The sequence below is a fragment of the Eurosta solidaginis genome, chromosome 5 (genome assembly GCF_040869045.1).
Source record: "Eurosta solidaginis isolate ZX-2024a chromosome 5, ASM4086904v1, whole genome shotgun sequence".
Classification (NCBI taxonomy): Eukaryota; Metazoa; Arthropoda; class Insecta; order Diptera; family Tephritidae; genus Eurosta; species Eurosta solidaginis.
Window position 1 is genome coordinate 203787728 of NC_090323.1, and position 13170 is coordinate 203800897.

General features: G+C 33.2%; 2 protein-coding genes across 2 annotated transcripts; one reads left to right on the plus strand and one right to left on the minus strand.

The window, feature by feature from the left end:
• Positions 1-603: 603 nt before the first annotated feature.
• On the plus strand, positions 604-1457 carry LOC137254563 (small ribosomal subunit protein mS34-like). The gene is made up of 2 exons (XM_067792310.1): positions 604-911; positions 972-1457. The coding sequence occupies exons 1-2, from the start codon at positions 735-737 to the stop codon at positions 1356-1358; spliced, it is 564 nt and encodes a 187-aa protein (XP_067648411.1). The 5' UTR covers positions 604-734; the 3' UTR covers positions 1359-1457.
• Positions 1458-2323: 866 nt separating this feature from the next.
• Positions 2324-3510, minus strand: LOC137254562 (uncharacterized). Its single transcript, XM_067792309.1, has 2 exons — positions 3210-3510; positions 2324-3150 (listed from the first exon to the last, which is right to left on the minus strand). The coding sequence occupies exons 1-2, from the start codon at positions 3387-3389 to the stop codon at positions 2434-2436; spliced, it is 897 nt and encodes a 298-aa protein (XP_067648410.1). The 5' UTR covers positions 3390-3510; the 3' UTR covers positions 2324-2433.
• Positions 3511-13170: the final 9660 nt, after the last annotated feature.

Below are 13170 nucleotides of genomic sequence, written 5' to 3' on the forward strand. Positions count from 1 at the left end.
ACAGAAGATTGCGCATTCACGAGTTCAAAATTGCTTCGTTCTGCGCATCTGCGTCACACTTGACTGCTTGACCGAATTAAAGAGAGAAAAAACAAGAGCTAAAGGAAAATGACGTAAAAATTGCCCATAAAAAACAGCTGATCTTTTGTTACATGCGGAATGCGCAATCTTATGTATGATTGGTGGGATATGAGTGTTATTCGAAAATTGAACTTTTTACGCAAAATTTGGTTCAAAAATATTGGTAGTTGGTAGCCGGCTCTAGAAAAACAGCTGAACCATTGTTTACTATATAGTTTGGCAGCTTAAGTAGAGGTTATGTTGCGAATAGAGTGGAAGGCAGTGGACTAGGCAGTCGAATGTCATATAATGAAGGAATGGTGTTCGGAGTTTTTTCAAAGTTAAAAAAAAAAATGATAACAGCTGTAATATAAACTAAACTATTGTTTTAATAACAACAAAAACGCCATATATATTCTGTATACATAAATTTATAAGGAGTATCTCACTTTAAAATTTGAATTAAATAATCTAAAGTTTTTTTTTGGAACTGAGTCGAGAACTGTGCGTATGAATGTGCGAATTTTCACCGATCAGCTGTTAGTTGCGCTACTTGGTAAAATTTACAATGAGCTGAACCCATTTCACATTTTTTCGGTTTAGCATTGCTTTATTTATCCGATTTTTATATAGAACTTCCATTATTGAATTCATAAAATAAATAAACCCGTGAAATGAGCGTTATCAAGTACATTGGACGCACCACAGATTTTCGTGGTAATACACTTTGGGAGCTTGTGGGAAATTTACGTGACTTCGGCGTTGGTCGGCTAGTAATACGTAACATGTTCCAAAGATATGAAGAACCCTGTTATATGCGCATACTTAAAGTGGATGTGAAACCACATGACGTGAGTACATAAATGAAGCTTTAAGGAAATCAATAGCTAATATTTATATACAACAAACAGCCAGCAAAGGATCCTATACGTAAAGTTGCTGTAACTGTTGAGAAGGTATGGCGTGGCGTTGTGAGTCCTAAACCAGTTACCATTTATAGAACAAGTTACAAACCAGATTATGAATTAGTACCTAAAGAGGAGGAGTCGAAATATTTAAATAATACAAAAAAAGTATCAGAACAAATATTAGCAACCGAAGTTGAGTTTCCACCACTTTTCCGGGAATTTATACGGCAAGAAACTGGTGTGGAAGAACCAAAAATGAAAGTACATTACAAATTGACGCCGAATAAACGTGTGCGTTTAGCTAAAGAAGGAGAAAAGCCAACCATCAAATGTACAATGGGTTTGGGCACACCAGCAAGCCCAAAGCTATATGAAGGCATTGCTTTGTAAGTGAAATTTGTTCTCCAAATACGTCTTACAATTCATTCAAATATAATAAATATGCCATTTAAGTTATAAAGAGAAATTAAAAATGCTTTTTGGCAGTTAGATTTCTGTTTTACACTAATTATTCAAAAAAAAAAAATATAATTGCATTTGAGGGTGTCGTTATCGCTACAAGCAGAACATTTGAATGGGTTTCTTGGGTTTCTTACGTTTGATCGTCAGATAAACAAATTCTAGTAACACTATGGACACAGTGGGTTAGGGGGCTTAGAATGTAGCAGGTATGCCTGTAGTAAGAGGCGACTAAAATACCAAATTAATTCCAGTTGTTGTGTGGCCCAACCCTATCGAGGGGTTATCAGCGGAGTATATAGCTTCTCCAACCCAATTGTCAACCTCACCTACCCGTGGCGAGTCCTGTTTCGGTATGGCGTAGAAGGTTTCATGTGGTCATACCGAATCGTTCCGAAGACAGTCGGGCTAGTACCTTAATGGTGCCTGTTACCATAACATGCCGAATCTGCATCCGGCAAAAGACCATCAACATCGATAACACACCCCAACAACAACAAGGTCTTATTGATCGGCCAGTTAACCTAACCTTACGTTCGAGAAGGGATTGTGATATGTGCTGGCAAAATAACCCTAGCAGTCTCTTCGCCAAAAGCCGTAGGAAACAACCGGCTGAACTTTATTAGCAGAGTTGGTGCCACATAGCAATAGAAAATAGCTCTTTGCAATACATTAAGTATGGCGAAGTTTAGGCTAGATAAATGAGAGTTTAACTTGTAACAACATTGAAATTTGATTCTAGTAATTGGTTCTGTATGAATGTTTGATGCCATCACGAAATAAGTAAAAACTAATCTATCTTTGCATATGTACTAGTGTGTAGTAAAAATTTAAATAAGTGCAACCACGAATTGTAGAAATCCACTTTCAGCTCCTCGGAGGTAAAGGAGACCAAGTTATTATTTTTCACAATATCTCAATAAGTATATTATCTTGATAAATATTTTTAAATAATTAATTAATTATACCTTACTGACTTGGATGGTTTATCATTTGTTGACCTTGTTCATTTCCTATTTTTGTTCGAACGGTTTTGCTTTAAATTATTTCTATTTTCGAAAGCCATTTTCCTTTCCCATTCCATTTGCCTTGCCGTATCCAAATTGATGCCATTAATTATCATATTATGGATTCTTTGCAATTCGTCTTCTGTAAAATCACCGATTGGGTCTTCTTCCAATGAAAATCCTACGTTTTGTTCAGAGCTTTGCTTGTTCGTCATATCACTGCTTCTATGTTGCTGTTCCGATCTTTCTTTAGGCCTCGCACCATTTTCTAAATTCCTTTTATTATCGCTATTTGAATTACTTCCGAGTAAGTTAACATCTTCATTATTCCCATAGTCTTGAAACTCTTCATCAAATTCAGGAGCTTCAACTGCCTCTGCGTCACCTCCAGCTATACTATTTTCAGATGGGCCATTCTTATCTTTTTCCAGCACCAGTCGTCTAGCGTCTATAAGTGGCATACCCCCTTCTACTAGCTTGGTAATTGCATGCCTCTGTCCCGATGTAAGGTGGTAATGCCCTTTTGGTATTTGTATAACCACAGAATTTTTCAAATATTTTTCTTCTTCTTCTATAGGAACGAGGAGAAAGTCAGATAAATGGGTTACATTTTTAATATTATGCTCTTTAGGTATTGTGAGACCAAGATGAGTTTTTTCAACTATGACATTTATAGTTGGAATGTCCCGATATTTCTTCTTTCTGTTTTTTAGTCCCTTGAATCAAAAATTAGAATGACTATTGTAAATACTTTAAAATTTTTGCTACCACTTACTCCTACGGGCTTGATGTCCACATGAATAATGCGCATATAGGTGGGCCTTGTTTCTTCCTGCCGGACTGAACCTCGAATAATCAATCTACCAACACCATGATTTGGAAGTCTTCTCAAAACATAGAATAATGGTTTACCACGATAAGGAAGTGTTTGCTTTTTTTTGGGCTTTTTATCCATGACTTATTTGGTTAGCTGTGCTGTTTTAATTCTGAAAGAACAAACAATTTTCTCACTTTAACTGGAAAAAACTCCGGCTGTAATTTGTTTTCGTTAGATATGCTGATACTATATCGATATATTTTTCTGCTGCTATTAAATCGAGCAAAATTTAAAGCTGGAGACATTGGTGCTTTATCGGTAACCTTTTAACAGCTGATTCGACCAACCTTATGAGAATCAATGCAATCGATTATTGGTGCCGCTAAGGTCGTAACCGTATCGTAGCCAACCAATTGGGTTTTGGTTTACCGGCGTAACGATAAACAGCTGATTACGTTAGGGATACGGATACAGCGATCCGACATACGGCACCAATGACTCCGGCTTAAAACTCCGGCTTAAAGCTGGAGACATTGGTGCTTTATCAGTAACCGTATCGGTAACCCTTTAACAGCTGATTCGACCAACCTTATGAGAATCAATGCAATCGATTATTGGTGCCGCTAAGGTCGTAACCGTATCGTAGCCAACCAACTGGGTTTTGGTTCACCGTCGTAACGATAAACAGCTGATTACGTTAGGGATACGGATACAGCGATACGACATACGGCACCAATGACTCCGGCTTTAGGTGGAGCATATTTCAACTCTGCGCCGCTTCGCTGGGCCTTAGTGTACCTATGCAAGTGTGTTCACTAAGCGATAAACGTCAAAACTACAAGCAGCCTCGCTCACCTGATGCAAATCTCAGGTCTAGAGTTGCATTTTCGCTACGTAAGAGTACTTCAAGCTAAGTTGCATTTGATAGTTTAATAAAACTTTGTAGTATTTACAGATGAAATAGTTGCATATATTTCCGCGGAAATAAGAATACTGGAAGATGTGTAGCCTGTAACAATGCGGAAACATACGAAAAGCAAAATTTATTTAAATTAGAGTCAAAATATAAAGCGCCACACGAGTAACATGGAAAAATTTCACTTCTAAGGCTGTTTACACAAATGCATAAGGGCAAAATTATATAAACGCTTTGGTCGCTTCAAAGCAAAGATAGCGTACGGCGTTTTATTGTTTTTCGTATGGCGTTGTCAAAGCGTAGGCACGCAACCAAAGCATTTATGTAAATTATTCGATACTTCGGCCGACAGATGAATTAATGAATGCAACACAACCAAAGCGTCTGTGGAAATCCGCCTTAATTTTTGTAGCTGTGAAAGTCTCCGGTAAATAAAATGGTGCTGTAAGTGCAAACAAATCAAACTCCTATATGCCACTACTTTATTTTCTATGTATTTTTCTAGTATTTTCTCTAATATTTTTTGTCGAGGGAGCCAATAAGGTTTCAGTACTGGTGTAAGTGTGTGAACTATATTTAAAAAAAAGTAACGAAATACAAGAAAAATACAACGTAGTTCATTAAAAAAAAATAAACAAGCCAGGTTGTATTTCGATAGGGTTTTTGACATTAGGCCGTTTTTTCTTTATTTTTTCTGACAAATGAAAATTTTGTTTTTAATTTCAAAATTTTGTGCATAAAAACACAACTAAATTCATAGTGTAAATTGTGTGTGCAAATGAGTTTTCAATGTACATTTTTCAGTTTTTCATAGTTAAGAAATTGACCTCCAGATTCTTGTGTTACCAAAATATAGTGAAATTGTGTACAAAAATTCAAATTAAAAAGTTTTTCACAATAATTTGAAAAACTCTACGTTTTATCTGCTTTTTACACTTAAAGGTTTACGCTTAGAGGGTTACTCCGTAATAAATTAAACATTTAATGAAAATCAATAACTCTGAACTGAACACTTTTCGCCATGATATAAAATTAAAATGCTGTGGAACAGGAGCAACACCTTTGTGACTACATAAACCCTGTTTCAATCTTTGACGTCTCTGCACAGAACCCTAATTGACCGTTTTCAACCGAAACAACAATGGCAACCCAGATTTTCTTGTTATGCTCACTTAAGCGAGTGCCTGTCAGAAAGAAGTCAACACACTTGTACTTGTACACTATGCGCTGGGCCTTCACTTTGATATGCCAACCTAATAAAACCGCACTGCGTTTTTTTAGCGCACGCAAACAACCGGCGTTTTTTGCCCGAACCCAAATAAGCATGCGTTGCGACAATGTAAAGCATGTGTGCAAACGTCAAATCTAAATATCACGCAGAACAAAAATTGGAAATCGAGTTAGGTTTTCACGCAGCAAATTCAATTTGGGTTGCTCTCATACAAGTTGTATGTGCATGAGACATTTTTGATAGAAAATGACTTGCGTGCGTTTATATTAGGTTGGCATGTGAAGTGACGCACGTCGATAGTTTGCCTGCCACAATGAACGCAATAAAACTTACAATAGCCTGGGTCCGTATTAAGGGCCCATTACTGATACTTAGTATAGACTTGACTTGACTTGAGAACTGTTAATTAATTACAGTTCTGTTAAATGAACATTGCATGTTGCTGATTGCTCAAAACTTAGCTACACTTAACTTGACTTAGAAGTCTGTTGAATTTTGATTTTCTATATGAGTTCTAAGTGACGTTTACATTTGAGATGCCATTTGTTTGTTTCCATTTCATTTTGACATTTTGTCATACAAATTGAAATTTATTGATTATGACGCCAGATTGTATGCGCTAAGTGGAGTATAGTCATGCCTAAGTTGCCAAGTTTACGCCAAGTCAAGCCACGTCTATGCTAAGTATCAGTAATGGGCCATTTACGTGTTACGTATAGAATTACCAGTTATGGATCTAACGAGTACTATTAGTTGCTAGTTCAAATATGCCATTAATCCGATTCCTCATTTCAGAGCTATTGAGATTTAAAAAAATGAGTTTCGATCACGGATCTTACACGTAAAGGGCGAATTAATGGTGACTTATAACCATAAAGCCATAACCAGATAAAACAACTGATCACACCTACTTTATGGAAATCAATGTAATCGAGTTAGCGTTATGGTATGGCACCATTAATCGATTACATTGCTTTCCATAAGGTAGGTTCGATCAGCTGTTTTGTCTGGTTATGGCTGTAGTTATATGAATAACTTGGTTGGTTAATATATTTTTATATTTATTTTAAATCGTTTCTATCAAACCCAATTTTTTATGTAATGAAAATTTTTGATAATTACAAAATCAATATTGAAAATTAAAATATTGGTAAAAGATATTAAAATTACAAAGTTCCAAGTAACTTAAACACAAAGTTAAATGAAAATAATAACAACCCTATATTACTCCCCCTTCCAGAGAATTAACATTAAATAAATTAAATGTGACTTTCTTTTTTGTTCCAATGTTATTGTGATTAGTGTTAGAATTGCCAGGTAACGTTTCAATAATCGCTAGTTTTAGTCTGTCAATCGGGATAGTTTTGATTTCATTATCAATTTCAATTTTAAAATACTTTTCATTTTTTTCAAGTCCCTTTTATTGACCTTCATACGTTTGTTGTAAAGAACGCTTATTAATTAAACGAACAAAAGCAAATTTACATGTTTGTAAATCTTTCGGAACATAAAAACCAACATTAGAGGTATGATGATTTAAACTCGAATGAACATTTCTGAATTTTTCACGTAATTTACCGAAAATTTCATTTGGCGATGAATTTTCAGATGTTGGAACAATAAGTTCACCGCGCAATCGTAAATTTTGTGCAAGAACCATTTCAGCCGGTGTAGCTGAAATGTCCTCTTTAAATGTTGATCGCAAGCCTAACAGTATGAGAGGTATCTCACCATACAAATCTCTGGTTCCATTTGTAGCCATTAAAGAAGATTTCAATTGCCTATAAAATCGCTCTGCAATGCCATTTGCTTGAGGATGATAAGCTGACGTTGTAATAACTTTGTTAATTCTTTAAACAATTTTGAAGTAAATTGAGCACCCTGATCAGTAGTTATTTCTAGAGGTATACCAAACCGAGGTATATATTCACGTAAAAATTTATTTGCAATTGCTTCTGCAGAAATTTCCCTTAATGCATATGCTTCTGGCCAACGTGTGAACCTATCGATAATAGTTAAAATATAGCGATGTCCCTTTGAAATAGGTAAAGGCCCTACAATATCTAAATGAATATGTTCGAATCTCTTGTTTGGTATTGAAATTTTACTAACTGGTTATGTCGATAGACTTTAGATTTTTTACAATTAATACATTCTTTTGATCATTTATTAATTTCTTTATTCATGTTTGGCCAAAAATATTTTATAATAATAAGACGAAGAGTAGCTTTAGTACCCGGATGCACTATCCCATGTAACTTATCAAATACTGTTTTGCGTAAATTATTTGGAACGAACGGTCTAGGACAATCTGCAGATGATTTACACCATATATTGAAATTTAAAACAGGAATTTTAACTAATTTTGAATTTTGAAATGATTGTTGAGATACAAGATTGTTTAGTCCATCATCTTGTTGCTGTTCCTTTTCTTAAATTTTAAAATTAAGTTCTGAATTTTGAATTGCCTCTATTTCAAATGCCCTAGATAAAGTATCAGCTACCACATTTGCTTGTCCAGTAATATGCTGAATATCACTTTTAAATTGTGCAACAAATTCAAGATGTCTGGTTTGTCGTGTACTTCGTTCAGTTTTTGAATTGAGAGCGAAAATTAAGGGCTTATGATCAGTAAACACAGTGAATTCTCGTCCTTCTAATAGATATCGAAAATGTTTAATATTAAGATAAATTGCTAATAGTTCTCTATCAAAAGCACTATATTTCATTTCAGCTGGTGAAAGTTTCTTCGAATAAAATGCGAGAGGCTCAGATTTATAGTTAAAATTTTGTTGTAGAACACCACCGACTGCCGTATTGGATGCATCTACAGTTAAAGTTAATTTTGCATCCTTGCTAAAATGATTTAATAAGACCTTAGATGCAAATCTATCTTTAATGATTCAAACGCTTTAATAGATTTATCATTCAAAACTAGAATTTTGTCTCGGTTTTTAATTGATTTGTTAATTAAATCATATATAATTCCAGTAAATTCTGCTAATTGTGAAATATATCTATGGTAATAATTAACCATACCAATAAACTTTTGTGTTTGTTAAATGGATTTTGGTAGTTCAAAATCTCGAATAGCTTTTATTCTATCTTCAGATGGACTTATTCCTAACTCAGAAATACTATGCCCTAGAAAATCAATTCCAGTAACACCAAAAATACATTTATTTGGTTTAACATTCAAACTATATTCAGACAAACGTTCAAAAAGTATACGTAGATCTTTAAAATGTTGCTCTTTACTCTCACTTCCAACTAAAAGATCATCAATGTACGTGAAAACAAAATCTAGTTCACCTACAACTTCATTGATGAATCTTTGAAAAGTTTGTGCTGAGTTCCTCAAGCCGAAAGGCATTCGAATGAACTCAAACATACCAAAAGGAGTAGTAATCGCTGTTTTATAAATATCTTCTGCGGTATTTGGTGATACGCTCTAACAAGATCCAACTTTGAAAATATCTTTTTATTTCTTAGATTCATATTAAAATACTAAATATGTGGTAAAGGATAGCGGTCAGGAACAGTAACAGTATTAAGTCTTCTAAAATTACCACAGGGACGCCAATCATTACTCTCTTTTTTTGGTACTAAATGAAGTGGTGATGCTACAGAGGAATTTGATGGTCTACAAATTCCAGTTTTTACAAGAAAATCAAATTCAATTTTAGCCACTTTAAATTTGATTGGGTCTAAACGTCTGGGCTTTGACAAAGGAAGATTACCTTCCGTAACTAGTCTATGAACTGTGGTATGTTTAACTGGTTTTGAATAATTTGGCTCTTCTATAAAAGAAGGAAATTCTTTCAACAATTTTGTGTATTGATTTTCTACGGAAAAAATGTTTGGAAGAGAGATGTTACAATAGTACGAAATTGTGTTAACTGATAAATTTGTTAATGGATCTATTAAACATTTGTTTTTAATATCACTAAGGAGTCCATATTTGCATAAAAAATCTGCACCTATAATCGGTTTCGCTATATCAGCGATCAAAAACACAAAAGGAAATTCCCGCCTTAAACCTAAATTAACATTTAAAAGTTTTTTTCCATATGTAAAAATCGTTGAACCATTAGATGCTGTTAAGATAATATCTGATTATTTTTTTGTACACGAAAATTTCGAAGCTGTTGAAATTTCTGCACCACTATCAATCAAAAACTTCAACTTGTTTTCTTTGTCAAATATAAATAAGCGACGAGTTGATATTTCTGAAGTTCCGTTATTTGTCGCTGCAACAACGGAACATTTTAGTTTGTTGGATTACTATTTTTTACAAACGCACATGGTTCTTCACATCTCCCAGCTTTATTCCCGAATTTCTAATGATATCTACATAACCAGTTTGGATTATCACGAGATTTCGAACGATATCTAACAGGACTTCTAAAACTATTTCTACTTGTTGAACGTGATCTTGAATAATTCTGACTAATTTCTTTCTTAATTTCACTTAATTACAATTTCTCCTTTAGAATTTTGAGTACTGTTTATCAAAGCAATTTCATTTTTACTGATAATTTCCCAAACGTTATCAGCTAATTTAGTTACATCATTTATGCCATTGAAATTTGAACTTGTTAAAATTACATTCAAGTTTTTGGGTAATTTTCGCATCCAAAATTTCTTTAAATTTTCTTGGCTAAAATTAGAACCAGAAAGTAGAACTAAAGATCGGTAAAATTCCGAAGGTTTGCGATCACCCATTTCAGAATCGGACAACACTTTATCTAACGTCGCATTCTCAATTAAGGAATGTCTTTCAATCAAAATTTGTTTTAGTGCAGAATATTTATTTATTTCTGGTGGATTTTGAATAAAATCTAAAATGGTCATTATGACCTCCTGAGGTAATGCTGTAATAATATAATCGTATTTAGTTGTTTCTTGAGAAATTTTTTAGTATTAAACTGCATCTCAGCATGTATTAACCATACTTCAGGACAATTTGTCCAAAACTGAGGAAGTTTTACTGAAGTAGAAAAAATTTCGTTATTGTTTTGATTCGCATATGGATTTATTAGGTAATTTTGCGAAGAAACATCTTCTAAATCAATAAGCGAATCGTTAACCCGATATGTTGGTGTAAATGAATGTCTGTCGTGTGGTGGTGTATGATACATAATAAATTAAATTAATTGAAATAAATTCTCAAAAGTAGATGTTATTGGTGATAATTAAAAATAATATTTAAAATCTCTGGAAAAGAGCGTTTACAATTTAAAATTTTTACCAAATGAAAATGAAAAAAAAATTTTTTTTTTTAATTTGACCAAAAGAAAAATTAATAGTAGCAAATTTTTATCTGAGTTACTGAGTTACGCAAAAGTGATATTAAACTAGAAAAAGAATGACATTAATACATAAATGATATTATAAAACAATATCAAATCAATTCGCATATCACTGAATGAAATATAATAGGTTTATCAATATATACTTTTTGCAAATAAATAGTTAGGTATTGCTCTTATGTTGGCTTTTCTGTTGTTATTTTGATTGTTGTTATAAATATTGATGTAAATTTATTGTTCTATCAGTTTCATACATTTGTTTTTCTTGTTGTTACCAATTGTAGATACGTTTGTTTCGATTACAAGCTTAAAATGCACAGTATATACGTTTCAGTTTCCTTATTTATTTATCTCTATTTTTGTTACTTCTCACTAACTTTTAATAGTCTTTTATCACCAGCTTTCGACTTTCGTTCTAAATTTTTATTTTGAATTTCAAGCAATCAATTTTCTTTTCTTTTAAAATAACGGACAACACTTTATCTATCGTCGCATTCTCACTTAAGGAATGTCTTTCAATCAAAATTTGTTTTAATTCAGAATATTTATTTATTTCTGGTGGATTTTGAATAAAATCTAAAATGGTCATTATGACCTGAGATAATGCTGTAATAATATACTCGTATTTAGTTGTTTCTTGAGTAATTTTTTTAGTATTAAACTGCATCTCAGCATGTATTAACCATGCTTCAGGACAATTTATCCAAAACTGAGGAACTTTTACTGAAGTAGAAAAAATTTCGTTATTGTTTCGATTCGCATATGGATTTATTAGGTCATTTTGCGAAGAAACATCTTCTAAATCAATAAGCGAATCGTTAACCCGATGTGTTGGTGTAAATGAATGTCTGTCGTGTGGTGGTGTATGATACATAATAAACTAAATTAATTGAAATAAATTCTCAAAAGTAGATGTTATTGGTGATAATTAAAAATAATATTTAAGATCTCTGGAAAAGAGCGTTTACAATTTAAAATTTTTACCAAATGAAAATGAAAAAAAAAAATTTATTTTAAATTGACCAAAAGAAAAATTAATAGTAGCAAATTTTTATCTGAGTTACGCAAAAGTGATATTAAACTAGAAAAAGAATGACATTAATACATAAATGATATTATAAAACAATATCAAATCAATTCGCATATCACTGAATGAAATATAATAGGTTTATCAATATATACTTTTTGCAAATAAATAGTTAGGTATTGCTCTTATGTTGGCTTTTCTGTTGTTATTTTGATTGTTGTTATAAATATTGATGTAAATTTATTGTTCTATCAGTTTCATACATTTGTTTTTCTTGTTGTTACCAATTGTAAATACGTTTGTTTCGATTACAAGCTTAAAATGCACAATATATACGTTTCATATTGGATGTATATTGGAACGATTTTCCGTCATCCCTTGTCAAATTTGGTTTTGAGACAAACCGGTTTCGGCGTTGTGCCATCATCAGTGTCGATTTTCGTTCTGATCTGTTGTTGTCATTTGTCCTGTATTTATAGTTCGTAGGTATATGAGCAGGTATTGTCAAATTGATGCTTGTGTATATTTAGTTATGTGTATGTGCTGTGTGTTCGTTCAGAACCGAGGGTGGTTTACTAATCGATTTGTGTGGCTGACTGGGTTAGGTAGAAATCTGTGATTTTAGTCGTTTGACCTTCTTTGTCGGTTTTTTGTTTTGGTGTGTTAATTTTTTTGTGTTTATTTGTTGTTGTGCGTTTGTCTGTTGTACCTTTGTGATTAAGTTGTTTCCTGTAAACAAGTTTTAAAGGCTCGAATATTGTGTCAGAAATGGTGTTTATCTGTTCGTTTATTATTCTACCGTCGAATGTTTTCTGTTTGTAGATTTCCATGTTTTCGAGTACGTTGAGACGTCGGCCCTTTTCTTGTATGTGAAGAACCCTAACTGTTTTATTGATGTTTGCTGGGGAACATTCATTCTCGACCATGTGATTCGCGAAGTTAGACTCGGGTATAATGTTTGGATTCCGTATTTTTTTGTTGTAATCTCTAATATGTTCTCTAAACCTCGTTCTTATTTGCCGTCCTGTTTGTCCTATGTAACTATGCTGGCATCCGCAGGTAAGCTTGTATACGCCGTGGCTGCTAAACGGATCCTCTGAGTTAATGTTAGTTCTTAGTTTTCGCCCTAGATTGTTCGATGTTTTGAATGCTGTGTTAATGTTGTATTTTTTAAAGAAATTTGCCAATTTATATGTTGCTTTTCCAGTATATGTCATAGTAGTCCAGCTATTATTTTCTTTTTCATTATTTCTTTTTGGTTCTCCATTTGTCCTTCTGAGCTTATCTACTAGTGCTTTTTTATATCCGTTGTTTGCAGCGATATTATATATGACCTCAAGTTCTCTCTTATATGCCTCTTGTGTAAGAGGTGTTCTTTCAAGTCTATGTACCAAGTGCCTTAATGCTGCATTTTTATGATGTTGAGGGTGATT